The 16806-nt window shown below is 50.8% G+C and overlaps 1 protein-coding gene across 1 annotated transcript in view; it reads right to left on the reverse strand.

Annotated features, from left to right (window-relative positions):
• Positions 1-596: 596 nt before the first annotated feature.
• The window catches only part of mv (lysosomal-trafficking regulator mauve), a 96186-nt gene continuing 79976 nt past the window's right edge, over positions 597-16806 (reverse strand). The window contains exons 38-55 of the mRNA XM_069500343.1: positions 14086-14262; positions 12595-12800; positions 11604-11845; positions 11329-11519; positions 10972-11115; positions 10185-10359; positions 9840-10064; positions 9194-9455; positions 8813-8960; positions 8521-8661; positions 6753-6967; positions 6356-6508; positions 5763-5943; positions 4938-5098; positions 3970-4193; positions 3635-3897; positions 2992-3169; positions 597-2894 (exon numbers count right to left, since the gene is read on the reverse strand). Of these exons, the coding sequence (XP_069356444.1) occupies positions 2762-2894; positions 2992-3169; positions 3635-3897; positions 3970-4193; positions 4938-5098; positions 5763-5943; positions 6356-6508; positions 6753-6967; positions 8521-8661; positions 8813-8960; positions 9194-9455; positions 9840-10064; positions 10185-10359; positions 10972-11115; positions 11329-11519; positions 11604-11845; positions 12595-12800; positions 14086-14262 (3419 nt within the window). The 3' untranslated portion in view covers positions 597-2761. The remainder of the gene's footprint in view (positions 2895-2991; positions 3170-3634; positions 3898-3969; positions 4194-4937; positions 5099-5762; positions 5944-6355; positions 6509-6752; positions 6968-8520; positions 8662-8812; positions 8961-9193; positions 9456-9839; positions 10065-10184; positions 10360-10971; positions 11116-11328; positions 11520-11603; positions 11846-12594; positions 12801-14085; positions 14263-16806) is intronic.

The raw sequence follows: 16806 nt of genomic DNA on the forward strand, positions 1-16806 counted from the left end.
AAGAGTAGCAAAAATGAATGAAAGTTGTTGAAGCTTTACGGCGATTACGCACTGCACTTCCGTCATCCGAGTTCTATCCGTCATCCGTGGACCGTGAGAATACCAGCGATTGTCCACGACATATTGTCATAAGCTCCCGTACAAAACAAGGAACGTATTTTCACGTACTCTTATCGGATGAGTGAGTAAACGCCGTTACTGTATTTATTCCGTTTTGATCGAATTAACTTTCTTGGATTCAATTTTAGCAGTTTTCGAGTTCAGTTCACCATATTCACTGATCGAAATCATGAACTTTGGACAATTTTCGTACAGTTTTAGGCCGTTTTGCTTAGTGAATTCACACTCGTTTTGAAACTCCTACTTATGAAACTCAGTAGTCAGTTTCATAAACTAAGTATTAACAGGAGAATATTATATTTATTTAATGCATTCTTTTAGGGAATTTTATTATCAATGGTTAACAAATAAACTATATTAATAAACTTAAATCTAAAAAAAAACAACATTAAATTATAACTAAAACATTAACTAACTAACTATTCACTAACATAAAGTAAGTATTAGTTATGAGATTTAAATAAAATGCAAATAAAAGGTTAAAATATTTATTTCCAACTTTAACAATACCACAACAAAATTATCATCAATACAAGTTTTCAAATAGATATGTAGGTACTTAATTCTAATTTATTGCATTTCGATGTTTTGACGAGTAACGTTCAGAAAAAAAAATTACTTGCAAAATATATAGGTAACGAAAACGATTTATAAATGTCTATTTGACCGCAGCACAGCACGTGCCATAATGTGCACATAGAAATATCTTATTTGAAGCCTATTTTTTAGAAGACCAATCTTTAGCTAATAGTTAAACCCGATTGAGCATTTTTGGCAATTTATTGGAATGATAACGCATGTCTTTATTTACATTAATATTTTAATATTAAAAATATCGAATATAATCATAAAATATAATAATTCACTTACATTATTGCCTCATAAATGTTTATTAAAATACATTACGTTTCATTACTATTTACAATATTCTTACATATAATAGGTGAAGTTTGTTTATGGACCGATTTTTCAATAACCAAAATGTACTCAATAAATGTAAGGAATAAATACATAACTTTTTCCATTAAAAATATTATTTTTGCGATTGAAAAATCAGGCATGATTAAACGAAGTAAAAGACAAATAAAAAGCTTACCCTTTGTGATATGTTATTTGTTTGATTAAAGTTTAATTACTTTTTAATTATTAAAACTAGCGTTAATTGGAACAATTAGTTACCATTTGGCAAGAAGAGGAATGGGATAAAACTATACTTACACTACAACTACTTACAATATTAGGTATTATATTCTTACATACAGCATCAATATTCATCGGAAGACAACACCTATCGCTCAACATTTACAGTACGCGGCAGAAACTAATGTACATCGGCCTTTACAATGACATTTCGGCTTTGTAGAGCGTTGACTCTGTCACTCATACCTATATGACGTTTTGTCGGTCTCAACGACAGAGACAACGCTCTACAAATCTGCTATCTAATTCTAAGGGTCGATGTACATTACTTTCTGGCGTGTAATGTACGCAAATTATTATTAAGTTGGACTCACACTATCCACTAAATGGTGCAGATTTGGTTGTAAATGCTTAACTAAATTGACAAGTTATGATACATGTACTATATGAGCTGAGCAACTATCCTTTTCAGCAAGCAACATTGAGAAAAGGACGACACTACTTTACACCTGTCAGTTTAAGATCGGTGTTTAGCCGAAACAGCACCATGTCTTGGCTATAGTTAATTTAATTATCAGGCGAGATTTTTGTAGGTAGATTTGGTTTGATAATATTGAAATAAAATCTTGTTTAAATGGAAAAATACAATTCATATTTAATTTAAATAAATCTATATATAAATAGAACAGTTTATATTTAATTTATCCTTAAGAATAGTTCATAAAATACTAATAAATAATCAGGAATAATTTGTTACGTATAAATCCAAAAATATAATTATTCTTTTTACAAGCATAAGTATACTTAATTGAAATTTCATTGAGAAATAAGTTTTAGAATCATACCCTGTACAAAATATGTTTAATTTGCCACACACATTACATACAAACACACGGTGTCAGTTTAAAACAACTCTGGTTTGAACCGTGGTTGATAGACCGATCTATTTGGTCACTACGAAGTGAGACCCGCCAGGCGGCGGCGTTTGTGCAGCCGCGCTATTGGTTCGTCAGTCAACTTTTGCTTCCCGCACTGGGTTAAGTAATCATGTGCAGGCATATTTATTCCACTGTCTTCCAGAGTTATTTTTATCCGACGCATCTGAGCTCTGAGTTCCGAGACTTAAATCTATAGTAGAGCGTACTTTGACTCTGCTCAGACTTTAGGACCTGTTAAAACGACACTAAATTTAATTTTTTTCACCAAAACTAGCGGAATGTGTTTTTGTATAATAGAAATGCTGGACTTCATAATCGTTACTAATTTCGCATTGAAAGTGTTAGATCAATTTTAACCAATATGTTTGAAAACATTCATCTTCTTCCTGCGTCGCTCCCTCAATTTTGAGGATCGTGGCTCCCTTTTGATATGATCTTTGCTACGATGTTTTTCCATTTTCCTCTTTCTAACTTAACTTCATAACTGAAAACTTTCATAGTATTACTAAAATAGTTTGTTCAGACTGCAAGTTTATGTAGTGTCCGTCGGTTGACGCAGAGGCTCACAGCAGCGCGTGCGCGGGCAGGATGCGCACGGGCGCCGCGCGCGCGCCCGCGTCGCCGCTCTCCCACGCCAGCACGGCGCCGTCCGCGTGGCACGCGAACAGCAGCTGCGAGTCCGAGCTGTACGTTATGCTGCCGAGGAACAACAAATATATGTGACCCGAAGTCCCTACAAGAGACCTACATATGTCCAGCAGTGGACGTCTATCGGTTGATGATGAATATATACCTGAGCAGCGGCTGCGGCTGGGAGGGCGGCGGGATGTAGCCCAGCGGGCGCAGGTCCCACGAGGAGTACAGGCGCACGGCGCCGGTGGCCAGCCCCAGCGCCACGCAGTTCACGCTGACGCCCTCCGCCGCGTTGGAGTAGCACGCGCACGTCACCAGCTCCGCCACCTTCGCGCTGCCTGCGCAAGTGACACACCTTCGTAACCTTCCTTCTACTATATACTTATGGCTGCGAAACATCCCGGTGACGCTGTAGCGGCCAGTAGGGCCTATACGCAGCATAGTCAATCCGAAACAACACACATTTATTTATTTACATGTTACAAGGCTTTCTCGCACAGTGCTGGAGGACTGTAGAGCCGAACTCGTGTCCGACATAGAAGCAGGCCTTGACAGTAGATACCTAGTGTCAGAATGAGATTCAGATAGCCTTGTGCAATTTAACCTATCAAAAACACAAGTTTGTGCGTTTGTCGCTAAAGAGACCCCTTTCACCATACATGTTCTCTTTCAAAACTCTTGATGGCTATTTTTATTAATTAAAAAAGACGTGTCGCCGCGACTTAACTGGTATTTGTATGAAATATGTTCCGCGACTAGCGACATGTCGACACGCTCTTGTACACACGCCGTACAGCACTCACCGACAAACTTGGCGTTGACAGTGTGCACTCGCACCAGCGACTTGTACTTGTGGCTGGCGTCGCGCTCGTACTCGTAGTCCTCAGAGTGCTGGTCCTCGTTGGCGTTGCCGATGGTGGCGGCGGCGGCGCTGGGCGCGGCCGCGTCGCCGGCGTCGCGGGCCACGAGGTCGTGCACGCTGGCCACGTCGCTGAGCGTCTCGCTAACGGCCACGCAGCGCACGCGCAGCATGTCTCGGTTCGGTAATGTCCGGATGTACGTTAATCTGGAAAAAAGTAATGATTAAGTTCGTTCCCTATTATAGTCTCGCTGAATATGCTATAGGCTGTGTACTCACTCATTGAGGTCCCACAGCACGATGAGGCCGTCGATGCTGGCGGTGACGAGCAAGCTGGCGCGCGGACACAGCACCACGTCGGCGATGGGCGCGCGGTGCGCGTGCAGCGCGTGCGCGGCGGGGCGCGCGCCCGCACGCAGCGCCAGCACGCGGCCCGACGACAGGCCCAGCGCGCCCGACGCGCCCCAGCCGCCGCCGCCGCTCCAGCCGCACCCCGCCGTCACCTGCACGCACGCTTGCACTGCACACCCACACTCAGTTCGGGCTATGAGAGTCCGGCGTTTGGCAAATCAACTATCCACACTATTCAGGATACTGCGAATGTTTACCAATTTTTAGGGTTCCGTACCTCAAAAGGAAAAACGGAACCCTTATAGGATCACTTTGTTGTCTGTCTGTCTGTCTGTCAAGAAACCTACAGGGTACTTCCCGTTGACTTAAAATCATGAAATTTGGCAGGTAGGTAGGTCTTATAGCTGGCTTTAGGGGAAAAATCTGACAACCGTGAATTTAGGGTTAGATCACACAAAAAAATTAAATTGTGGTCATGAACTAATAATTAGTATTTTCAATATTCGAAGTAAGATAACTATATCAAGTGGGGTATCATATGAAAGGGCTTCACCTGTGCATTCTAAAACCGATTTTTATTTATTTTTATGCATCATAGTTTTTGAATTATCGTGCAAATTGTCGAAAAAATACGACTGTAGTACGGAACCCTCAGTGTGCGAGCCTGACTCGCACTTGGCCGGTTTTTTTAAATAAGTCTGGCAAATCACCAGCAGACACGACATTCTGTGAAAGCGAATAGTCCTCCCTGTTCGGAAAGAGAACAAGTTTCCGCAAGATTATTAAAAACAACCTATATTCGCCTCGACCATTCCGGTTAACGCAAGTGTGTGGAACAGTGGTATGATTGCCGCCGCCCGCCGGCCACACAAGTCGTCAAGCGGCGCTGTGCTCACCTGCTCGAGCGGCGGCACGTGCAGCAGCGTGTCGGGCGGCAGGTCGCGGCGGCGCCGCACGCGCACGGCGTGGTCGGCGTGCGCCCACGTCACGGCCACCACGGACTCGCCGTTGTTGCCGCTGGCCGCGGCGTCGCTGTCGCCCGCACACGACCACTCGTCTGTGAGGATCACAATAATGTGCGTGTGTACTGTGTATGGTAATGGTGGCCACGTTTATGAAATGTGCTGACTGTTCCAATTCTAATTCGGTATTTGCAGACATATTTGCATTTGTTTCATTTTTATCTTTTTATTTTATTTTATTTTATTGGTTTGCCAACAGATAGTACACATTTTATAAAATAACAATTACAATTCACAGAGAAAAAATTTAGAGTGGCAATTACTGGCAAACCGGCATGCATTTTAAAAGCTTGCAAGTGCGGGATTACCAGTTAACTTAAAGCTAAAAATACAAATATGAAAAAATAAAAAATAAAAACACTGCAATTTACAATAGTACTACATATTAAATACTAAATATTACATAAAACAAGAAAAATAAGAAAAATTACGAAGAAGCATACGAGTTTATAATGCTGCATCAATATACTGATGCAGCATTTTTTTGTACTGCTGCAAGGAGAGTGAATGAGGATCTATTATCATATTTTTCGCAGTTTTAAAAAGATTTACCCATTTATATGGTCGCGCTACTCGCTTGCGCTTCTCAGATCGTCTCTAAGTCGTTACATAAAACTACCAAAGATGAAGACAAAATACGGCATTCAAGTATATAACATGCTATAAGAAACCTTGCTTCAAAAAAAGTGATGCACGTACCTCTGCGCAGCAACAGCGCGCACGAGGGCGGGCACACGGCGACGGCGCGCGGGTGCGCCAGCGCCTGCAGGCGCGCGGCGCCCGCGCACACGCGCCGCGCGCTCACCGTCGGCGCCGCGCGCTCCGGCGACCCGCAGTAGCGGCCCCAGCGCGCGCCCGCCGCGCCCGCGCACACGTGCGCCTGCCCGCGCCCACCCAATACAAACACATTACTAATTGGAACCTGTACTCACGGTTCAAGTTAAACTAAACGTGCGCAAGGTTCCACGTTGAAAAAACATTCGTCAAGATCATGTAGGAAATAAAAATAGAGTTTGTAGAGTATGACACTGGCAGCGAACTAGCTGTTCTGTTTGGCGAGCGTTGTCAATACGGACGGAAAGAACGTTCACGTTACTTCCGTTACCCTCAACTCCTCAGGTCGCCCCTAAACAAGTTTTAAACGAAACTCTTCTCATTTACAAGATTTTAAAAAATCGCTTAGGGGGTGTAACTCCCAAAAATCCAATTGTTTCAACGGCAGGATATGTTAGAACTGATCTATAAGTAATTGTATCTTTTTTGTACACGAATAAAACAATTTTTTGCTGTACCTGCTTATGTCGGTGCGCGAGGTCGGGCGCACGCTGCGGGTGCGGCGCGCGCAGCAGCTGGCGCGGCGCCTGCCCGTACGTGCGCACCATGGCGGCCGCCGCCAGCCGGTCCACTTCCTCCTCCAGCGACGACGGGTCGAACCCGTAGTACGTCTGCAACAATCACGCCAGTAATGCCCACTCTCAGTAAATTTGTACACGAAGCCCGGGGATTTCTAAATCATTTTTGATATCTATTGAAACTTACCAAAAATTGTCACTAAAAGCCAATTATTTAGAAATTTCCTTGAAGTGTAGGTAAAAACACTATCATCAAAATTATTATAAGCGTGTGGATTTGATTGGGAACCAGTTCACACCAGAGCCAGACATAGGTCAGGCGAGAAGAGCAACTCACGCAGGCCGGGAACACGTTGATGGCGTCGATGGCAGGCTGGCCGGTCTGCTTGTAGCCGAACACCAGGTCGATCCACAGCGGCAGGCGCTCCGTCACCAGGGGGGACTCCAGCGCCTGGCGGTGCACGAGCGTGAACAGCCGCGCGTCGGGCGCCCACTGCGGCAGCTCCACGTTGTCCACTCGGAGGCCGCACTGCCGCACGCCTAGCTCCAGACCTGATATAGACATACAACTGGTCAAAACTCAGGTGTCAAGTCAAACTCCTGGTCAATGCTCAATGATAAAGTCTGTTGTATCCACAATATCAATTCACCATAAACAGTTCCCGACTTCGAACTAATTAAAGCTGGAACTCGTTTAAGTTCGTTCGTTGGAGTTCAATTATCAAGTCTGCTTGGGTCCTACAATACCATACCATACCAATTCAGCATCATACAGTTCCTGTTCACAAATGCAGTACCGTGCAGACATCCTAGAAGTGCAACATCCTGCATCTATAAAATCAATTCACCATCAACAGTTCCTGAATCCCCACGGTTTAGCATTGCAGTACCCTGCAGCATGAGAGTTAAGGAGTTGGGACTTGAAGTTCAATTACAAAATAAATTGGGCATCAATTGCTCCTGAATCCCCACGGCTTAAGAGTGCAGTACTCTCCAGAAATAGAAGAGTTGGAACCAGATATTTTTATGGGATCATCAGACCTTCTAATGAAAAATACACCCACAGGTCCAGAAGTCTAAGAGAAATCCGTGTAATACATAGAAAAAAAGAAATACGCGCCGAATTGAAGACATCTTTTTTTGGAAATCAGCTAAAAACTTTGAAGCTTATCTTTACCACACTCAGAATATACAATAACATCAGACCAACCTTCGTTATTATAGAAGAGCTCCGGCAGGTAGAAGAGCTCGGGGATGAGCTCCTTGACGTCTGTCGGCGAGTCGTTGGTGATGAGGCGCCACGTCGTCGCTAGCGAGTGGAACGTGCGGTCCGGCATGTCGAAGTTGTTGTCTGAAGAATCACTTCAACATTAATGTGAGTAGACCAACCTTCGTTATTATAGAAGAGCTCCGGCAGGTAGAAGAGCTCGGGGATGAGCTCCTTGACGTCTGTCGGCGAGTCGTTGGTGATGAGGCGCCACGTCGTCGCTAGCGAGTGGAACGTGCGGTCCGGCATGTCGAAGTTGTTGTCTGAAGAATCACTTCAACATTAATGTGAGTAGACCAACCTTCGTTATTATAGAAGAGCTCCGGCAGGTAGAAGAGCTCGGGGATGAGCTCCTTGACGTCTGTCGGCGAGTCGTTGGTGATGAGGCGCCACGTCGTCGCTAGCGAGTGGAACGTGCGGTCCGGCATGTCGAAGTTGTTGTCTGAAGAATCACTTCAACATTAATGTGAGTAGACCAACCTTCGTTATTATAGAAGAGCTCCGGCAGGTAGAAGAGCTCGGGGATGAGCTCCTTGACGTCTGTCGGCGAGTCGTTGGTGATGAGGCGCCACGTCGTCGCTAGCGAGTGGAACGTGCGGTCCGGCATGTCGAAGTTGTTGTCTGAAGAATCACTTCAACATTAATGTGAGTAGACCAACCTTCGTTATTATAGAAGAGCTCCGGCAGGTAGAAGAGCTCGGGGATGAGCTCCTTGACGTCTGTCGGCGAGTCGTTGGTGATGAGGCGCCACGTCGTCGCTAGCGAGTGGAACGTGCGGTCCGGCATGTCGAAGTTGTTGTCTGAAGAATCACTTCAACATTAATGTGAGTAGACCAACCTTCGTTATTATAGAAGAGCTCCGGCAGGTAGAAGAGCTCGGGGATGAGCTCCTTGACGTCTGTCGGCGAGTCGTTGGTGATGAGGCGCCACGTCGTCGCTAGCGAGTGGAACGTGCGGTCCGGCATGTCGAAGTTGTTGTCTGAAGAATCACTTCAACATTAAAACAATTTTTCGTGCCAAAAATTCAACTTTATGGGAATTGCCCTGAAGTTAAGTAGAAATTCCCAGGAGTAAACTATTATTTTCAAGTGTCGTAATGGGTGATTTAGTCGTGTCGTAAAGAAACAAACCTTGATAATTGAGGAACAGTTCCGTAAAGGGCGGCAGTCGCACCAGGTAGTGCAGCACGCCACCGGAGTTGGAGTACAGCGAGGCGTAGTGGTGCGGCTGCCGCGACAGCAGCGGGCTGCAGCCGTCGCGCCGCGCCGCCTTCAGGTCCTACGCCGGGAACAAGCTTTCTGTTGTACGCCTGATGCCCTGAGGCTTTCTACCGACGTTTTCATGATGAAGCAAAATTACGATTTACGCCATCATATTATATAATATAAAGGGCGCTTCGAGTCAGCATAAAAAATAACTGACATTTTGTGTGACACATCTCTTCCAACGTGTGTTTCCATTTGAGTGGTGCCAACTGGAAACTCACGATTGGTCGTTATGAATATACTCACATTGTAGGTGTTGATGTAATGCTGCTCGCGGTTCTTGTTCTGCACGGCCATGGGTTTGCTGAGGTCGCGGAAGGAGGCCGGGTCGCCCAGGTCGAGGATCTTGGACGCGTAGTCGGCGATGATGAAGGGGAACACGGGGTACTGCATCAGGTCGTTGTAGGAGCGGCCCGCGAGCCCGTTGAGCATCATCAGGTACTCCCAGTTGGTGATGGTGCCGTTGCGCCACTGATTCATGGCCTCTGCTAGGCTGTCCTGCTCTGTTCTGTGGGGAAGAATGGAAACTCAACTTACTTAAAAGCCTTGGTAAAATTGTAGTCAATGATTTATGAAGCACTTTAAGGCGATGGAAATCTTTTTAAAAACATGCATCTCTCAAAAGAAATTCTGGAATGTGTTGGGGTTCTGCAGTTGCATATATTTAGAGATAAAATTGTTTCATTTTTAATAACCTTCGCGAGCATCTGGCTTTGTGATTTACAAAATATATACTAGGGGTAGGAGCGACAAGACTGCTGAGTTGGTGTGTTCACATTTTTCCAGGCTACATTGTTTTTCTTTCTTTGGTTTTTGAAGAAACGCTTTAGACATTTCTGAAACTTCCTACTTAGGACAATAGCGATGCGCCAGCGTTTGACTTGGAACTTACTTGTTAGGAAGATGTGCTCGGCCCAAAGCCGCCAGGAAGGCCGCTCGCTCCGCAGTGTCCGCGAAGGCCAGCATGAGCGCGCGGCCGCAGCACAGGAACAGCTCGATGGCGCGCTCCTGCAGACACCAGCGCCGCGTCGCCACCTTGGCGACCGCCCCCAGCGACCAGCTCGACGCGCTCTCCTCGCCCTCGCCCGAGCCCTCCTCCGGGATGAAGTGGATGCATCTGGGGACGCACTTGCAATATTACAAGAGGTAGTGGTTGAGAGCAGTGTCAGCCCTTCTCACTGTGGGAAGAGAGCCGTGCTCAGTGGTGAGCCGGCGTGGGTCGAGGATGACGTGTTACCTGTCGGTCAGCAGCAGCTCGCCGCAGGTCTCGTGCGCGACGGACACGCGCACGACGCGCGCCATGTGCGCCACGGTCTCGCTGAGCTGCAGGCGCGCCGCCAGCCCGCCGCGCACGTCGCCCGACCCGCCGCCCCATATCACGTTGCGCAGCGGACTCGGATACTTTGCGCTCTCTATTGGAGAACAAAAATGGGATGTCTTAGTGATGCGCCTGAGTTACTTGAACGCTTAAACGTCGTTATGCGTCGTGACTTTTTGTTCGGCGGAGAAAACGAAAGCCGGAAGGGCATTCCTCATTCTAGCAGTGCGTGTTAGAAACGAGGAATAAATAAATATAAACGTATGAGAAATTTTTGAAAATTCAGCAATCCCTTCGTAAGAGTCCGTGGAATTTCGAATATGTAGGGGAGACCTTACGAATCGTCGCAGTCCGATGGTAAAATGGCGAAAGGGGAATTCGACCGAATAGTTCCTCAGCACACTCTCCGAAGTATATCCTGCAGAATACCGGCAGATAGGCGTTGTGAGTTTCAAGCTTAATTCGTATGATGTCAAAGTCAAATGATTTATTCAAAATAGGTAATAAATTACTCTTTTCGATTGTCAGTTGTTGGATTTGTATGATATAGTGGTGATAATTATTACGCAAACTTAAAACTAAAGCTACGAGGGTTCCAAACGCGCCCATGTCTGAGAAGAGCCCACAGCAAACTCAGCCAAATGTCACATTGTTCTGTTGCCCAGCACAACGTTATCGAATCAGATATGCGTAGGAATGTACTTACCGGCCTTATATCTGTACTTGGGCTGCAGGAACTTGGGCGGTATGCGCAGATGCGCGCGCCTCAGCCGCACGCGTACGCGCGCGGGCCCCTCCGTGCTGTCCAGCTGCCACGCCGCCGGGTAGCTGCGCGGGTTGTGCCACACTCCTGCAAGACACGAGTGATTATTATTGCGCTGCAGATCACAACATTTGATGACATGGTTGGTGGGTTGAGTGTCAAGCACAGCGGCAGAATCTCGATACACATGCGAGCAATTCGTTTTTGCTGCACACTGGCATGCTTTCGTGTGAGTAACAAGCATATGTATCACCGGCTTTCTTCACAACGGATAGAAAAAAGATAATGTTGACGAGTTACCGAGCTCGTGCGTGTGCGCGTCGACGATGGTCTGCCAGCGCGCGCAGGCGGCGGCGCTGCGGGCGTGCGCGCGCCGCAGGTGCTCGAGGAACGCCTTCCGCTCGCCGTTCTGCGTCTCCACCACGCCGCGCGTCGCGCTCATCGCGGCCTCCGTGGCCGAGCGCGCCTGCGCCTCCTTGCCGAACACGGACCTGCCAAACGACCAGTCGTCGGTGTTACATCAGGTGCGAGCTCGGCTTGCGCCATCCCGCACTGTGAGTGCGCGCGCTACTCACTTGCCGATAGCCGCCCTGGTCCTGGCGCCGGCGTGCTGGCGCGCCCAGCGCTGGCGGTCCTCGTGCAGCAGGCGCTCGGCCTCGGCGGGCAGCGCGGGCCCGCGCACGCGCTCCGCCAGCTCGGCCTGCGCGCCCACAGCCCAGTCGCGCGCCCAGTCCGTGATGGCGAGCTCCACGTCCGCGCCGCCGCGCTCGGCGCGCAGGTGCACGTGCTGCACCAGCGACAGCAGGTACACCGACAGCTGCCCACGACCAACACGTGCAAACGATAAACAAATGGACACGTGTATCACGAGATTGTGTATTAACACGGAACACCTTTAAGAAAATGGATATCATTTAGCAAATCAGCATCCCAATAAACCTCGGGATGATACGTATATACTTTATGTTTAAAGGCACCCAAGTATGCTTTAAGCCGAAAGACGAAAATATGTAGACGTCATTTATCTTAATCAGCATCCATTTCCAAATCTCAGAACAGATCAAACATGCAATCTACTCGTACGACAAGTTTTCATACAACGTTTCTGACACGAACCGCTAAGGCGTGGAGTCCCCTCCAGCGTCTGTTTCCCGCCAACTATAACTTGAATACCTTCAAGGCCAAAGTGAATAGGACAATCGTGCCAACCTCATCGATGCTTTTTATTGTGCACTAGCTTATGCTCGCGACTTCGTCCGCGTGGACTACACAAATTTCAAACCCCTATTTCACCCCCTTAGGGGTTGAATTTTCAGAAATCCTTTCTTAGCGGATGCCTACGTCATAATAGCTATCTGCATGCAAAATTTTAGCCCGATCCGTCCAGTAGTTTGAGCTGTGCGTTGATAGATCAGTCAGTCAGTCAGTCAGTCAGTCAGTCAGTCAGTCAGTCACCTTTTCCTTTTATATATTTAGAAGATGATCGTCGTCAACCGCAACTCTAGCTCACAATAAAAATAAAAATAAAACGTGAGTTAGACATAATATTGTATTCGTGTATGGTACCTTCCTGAGCGCCGTGGGGTCCTTGTGCTTGGGCGCGAGTTGGCGCAGCGCGGCGGCGGGCGCGTGGTACAGCGCGCGCAGCAGGCGCGGCTGCAGCGGGCGCGCCGCCGCCGCCGGGCTGGCCGCCCACCAGAACAGCGCGCCCAGCGCCGAGCTGCCCTGCGCGCTGCCGAACAGCCGCGACCCGCCCTCGCCGCCGCCCGCCGCTGTAGCAGTAGGGTTACAATACACTTTCTCCATCCTTTTTTAGCAAAATTAAATAGAAAAAGATGTAGAACTAAACTAAATTCAATTTAGAGTAGAACATCAAAACGACGCCATTGTTTATAAAATTTGGCATATTACGTACTTATATATAATTTTTTTTTAAATATATTCGTAAAAATCATCAAAAATTAAAATGAATAAGTTTCAGTTTCAATGTTTTTAATTACCTATAAGCAGCGTGTTGAGCAGACGGTCGAAGAAGTCAGCCTCGGGCTGCAGCGGCGCGTTCTCCGGCCGCGTGACGAGGAAGGCCACGGCGCGCGACAGCGTGGCGGCGTGGCGCGCCGACAGCTCGGCCGGGGCGGATCAGCTAGTTACCTATGAGCAGCGTGTTGAGCAGACGGTCGAAGAAGTCAGCCTCGGGCTGCAGCGGCGCGTTCTCCGGCCGCGTGACGAGGAAGGCCACGGCGCGCGACAGCGTGGCGGCGTGGCGCGCCGACAGCTCGGCCGGGGCGGATCAGCTAGTTACCTATGAGCAGCGTGTTGAGCAGACGGTCGAAGAAGTCAGCCTCGGGCTGCAGCGGCGCGTTCTCCGGCCGCGTGACGAGGAAGGCCACGGCGCGCGACAGCGTGGCGGCGTGGCGCGCCGACAGCTCGGCCGGGGCGGATCAGCTAGTTACCTATGAGCAGCGTGTTGAGCAGACGGTCGAAGAAGTCAGCCTCGGGCTGCAGCGGCGCGTTCTCCGGCCGCGTGACGAGGAAGGCCACGGCGCGCGACAGCGTGGCGGCGTGGCGCGCCGACAGCTCGGCCGGGGCGGATCAGCTAGTTACCTATGAGCAGCGTGTTGAGCAGACGGTCGAAGAAGTCAGCCTCGGGCTGCAGCGGCGCGTTCTCCGGCCGCGTGACGAGGAAGGCCACGGCGCGCGACAGCGTGGCGGCGTGGCGCGCCGACAGCTCGGCCGGGGCGGATCAGCTAGTTACCTATGAGCAGCGTGTTGAGCAGACGGTCGAAGAAGTCAGCCTCGGGCTGCAGCGGCGCGTTCTCCGGCCGCGTGACGAGGAAGGCCACGGCGCGCGACAGCGTGGCGGCGTGGCGCGCCGACAGCTCGGCCGGGGCGGATCAGCTAGTTACCTATGAGCAGCGTGTTGAGCAGACGGTCGAAGAAGTCAGCCTCGGGCTGCAGCGGCGCGTTCTCCGGCCGCGTGACGAGGAAGGCCACGGCGCGCGACAGCGTGGCGGCGTGGCGCGCCGACAGCTCGGCCGGGGCGGATCAGCTAGTTACCTATGAGCAGCGTGTTGAGCAGACGGTCGAAGAAGTCAGCCTCGGGCTGCAGCGGCGCGTTCTCCGGCCGCGTGACGAGGAAGGCCACGGCGCGCGACAGCGTGGCGGCGTGGCGCGCCGACAGCTCGGCCGCCTCCGAGCGCCCCGACAGCCCGCCCTCCACCGCCGACGTCAGCACTGAGGGCACAAACATGGGGGTGATAAGCACTCATCTCTATTAATACAAGCCGTGTTAATAAGATGCCCAAAGCATGAATTGCTTCGCAGCTCGTTATTAATTTATAGACTAGCGCTTAGCTGCAATCAGACCTGCTGATGGCAAATGATGATACAGCCTAAGATAAAGCGCACTTAGTTATAAGATACCTATTTACTCTTGGTTTGAAGGTACCACTGTTAAAATTAGGGGGGAAAACGATCCTTATCCTAGCAGTTCGGATTAAAAACGAGGAGGCAAATCGCTTTTTACGTATCCGTGAAATTTCAACTACGTACGGGTGCAGAGTTTGGCGATGCCTTGCGTTACGATAGTAGGAAAGTAAAGGAGGAACCAGGTCGAAAAATTCTTGGGCCAACTTTGCGCCCATGTTCCAGACTTTGATGCTTAGAATTGGTCAGCGCTCCGTCACCAATGAGTCTAGTCATTGTGCTAGTACCTACGTCATATAGCTCACCTGTGGACAGCCCACCACCTCCCATGGCCCCACCAACCTCGCGGTTATATGGGCCGAAACGCGGGAGGGCGCCCGTTCGGTACTTGCTCCTCACCTGTGGACAACCCACCACCTCCCATGGCCCCACCAACCTCGCGGTTATATGGGCCGAAACGCGGGAGGGCGCCCGTTCGGTACTTGCTCCTCACCTGTGGACAGCCCACCACCTTCCATGGCCCCACCAACCTCGCGGTTATATGGGCCGAAACGCGGGAGGGCGCCCGTTCGGTACTTGCTCCTCACCTGTGGACAACCCACCACCTCCCATGGCCCCACCAACCTCGCGGTTATATGGGCCGAAACGCGGGAGGGCGCCCGTTCGGTACTTGCTCCTCACCTGTGGACAGCCCACCACCTTCCATGGCCCCACCAACCTCGCGGTTATATGGGCCGAAACGCGGGAGGGCGCCCGTTCGGTACTTGCTCCTCACCTGTGGACAGCCCACCACCTTCCATGGCCCCACCAACCTCGCGGTTATATGGGCCGAAACTCGGGAGGGCGCCCGTTCGGTACTTGCTCCTCACCTGTGGACAACCCACCACCTCCCATGGCCCCACCAACCTCGCGGTTATATGGGCCGAAACGCGGGAGGGCGCCCGTTCGGTACTTGCTCCTCACCTGTGGACAGCCCACCACCTCCCATGGCCCCACCAACCTCGCGGTTATATGGGCCGAAACGCGGGAGGGCGCCCGTTCGGTACTTGCTCCTCACCTGTGGACAACCCACCACCTCCCATGGCCCCACCAACCTCGCGGTTATATGGGCCGAAACGCGGGAGGGCGCCCGTTCGGTACTTGCTCCTCACCTGTGGACAGCCCACCACCTTCCATGGCCCCACCAACCTCGCGGTTATATGGGCCGAAACGCGGGAGGGCGCCCGTTCGGTACTTGCTCCTCACCTGTGGACAACCCACCACTTCCCATGGCCCCACCAACCTCGCGGTTATATGGGCCGAAACGCGGGAGGGCGCCCGTTCGGTACTTGCTCCTCACCTGTGGACAACCCACCACGTCCCATGGCCCCACCAACCTCGCGGTTATATGGGCCGAAACGCGGGAGGGCGCCCGTTCAGTACTTGCTCCTCACCTGTGGACAACCCACCACCTCCCATGGCCCCACCAACCTCGCGGTTATATGGGCCGAAACGCGGGAGGGCGCCCGTTCGGTACTTGCTCCTCACCTGTGGACAACCCACCACCTTCCATGGCCCCACCAACCTCGCGGTTATATGGGCCGAAACGCGGGAGGGCGCCCGTTCGGTACTTGCTCCTCACCTGTGGACAACCCACCACCTTCCATGGCCCCACCAACCTCGCGGTTATATGGGCCGAAACGCGGGAGGGCGCCCGTTCGGTACTTGCTCCTCACCTGTGGACAGCCCACCACCTTCCATGGCCCCACCAACCTCGCGGTTATATGGGCCGAAACGCGGGAGGGCGCCCGTTCGGTACTTGCTCCTCACCTGTGGACAGCCCACCACCTCCCATGGCCCCACCAACCTCGCGGTTATATGGGCCGAAACGCGGGAGGGCGCCCGTTCGGTACTTGCTCCTCACCTGTGGACAGCCCACCACCTCCCATGGCCCCACCAACCTCGCGGTTATATGGGCCGAACCGCGGGAGGGCGCCCGTTCGGTACTTGCTCCTCACCTGTGGACAGCCCACCACCTTCCATGGCCCCACCAACCTCGCGGTTATATGGGCCGAAACGCGGGAGGGCGCCCGTTCGGTACTTGCTCCTCACCTGTGGACAGCCCACCACCTTCCATGGCCCCACCAACCTCGCGGTCATATGGGCCGAAACGCGGGAGGGCGCCCGTTCGGTACTTGCTCCTCACCTGTGGACAGCCCACCACCTCCCATGGCCCCACCAACCTCGCGGTTATATGGGCCGAAACGCGGGAGGGCGCCCGTTCGGTACTTGCTCCTCACCTGTGGACAACCCACCACCTTCCATGGCCCCACCAACCTCGCGGTTATATGGGCCGAAACGCGGGAGGGCGCC

Source organism: Maniola hyperantus, chromosome 8, assembly GCF_902806685.2.
Source record: "Maniola hyperantus chromosome 8, iAphHyp1.2, whole genome shotgun sequence".
NCBI lineage: Eukaryota > Metazoa > Arthropoda > Insecta > Lepidoptera > Nymphalidae > Maniola > Maniola hyperantus.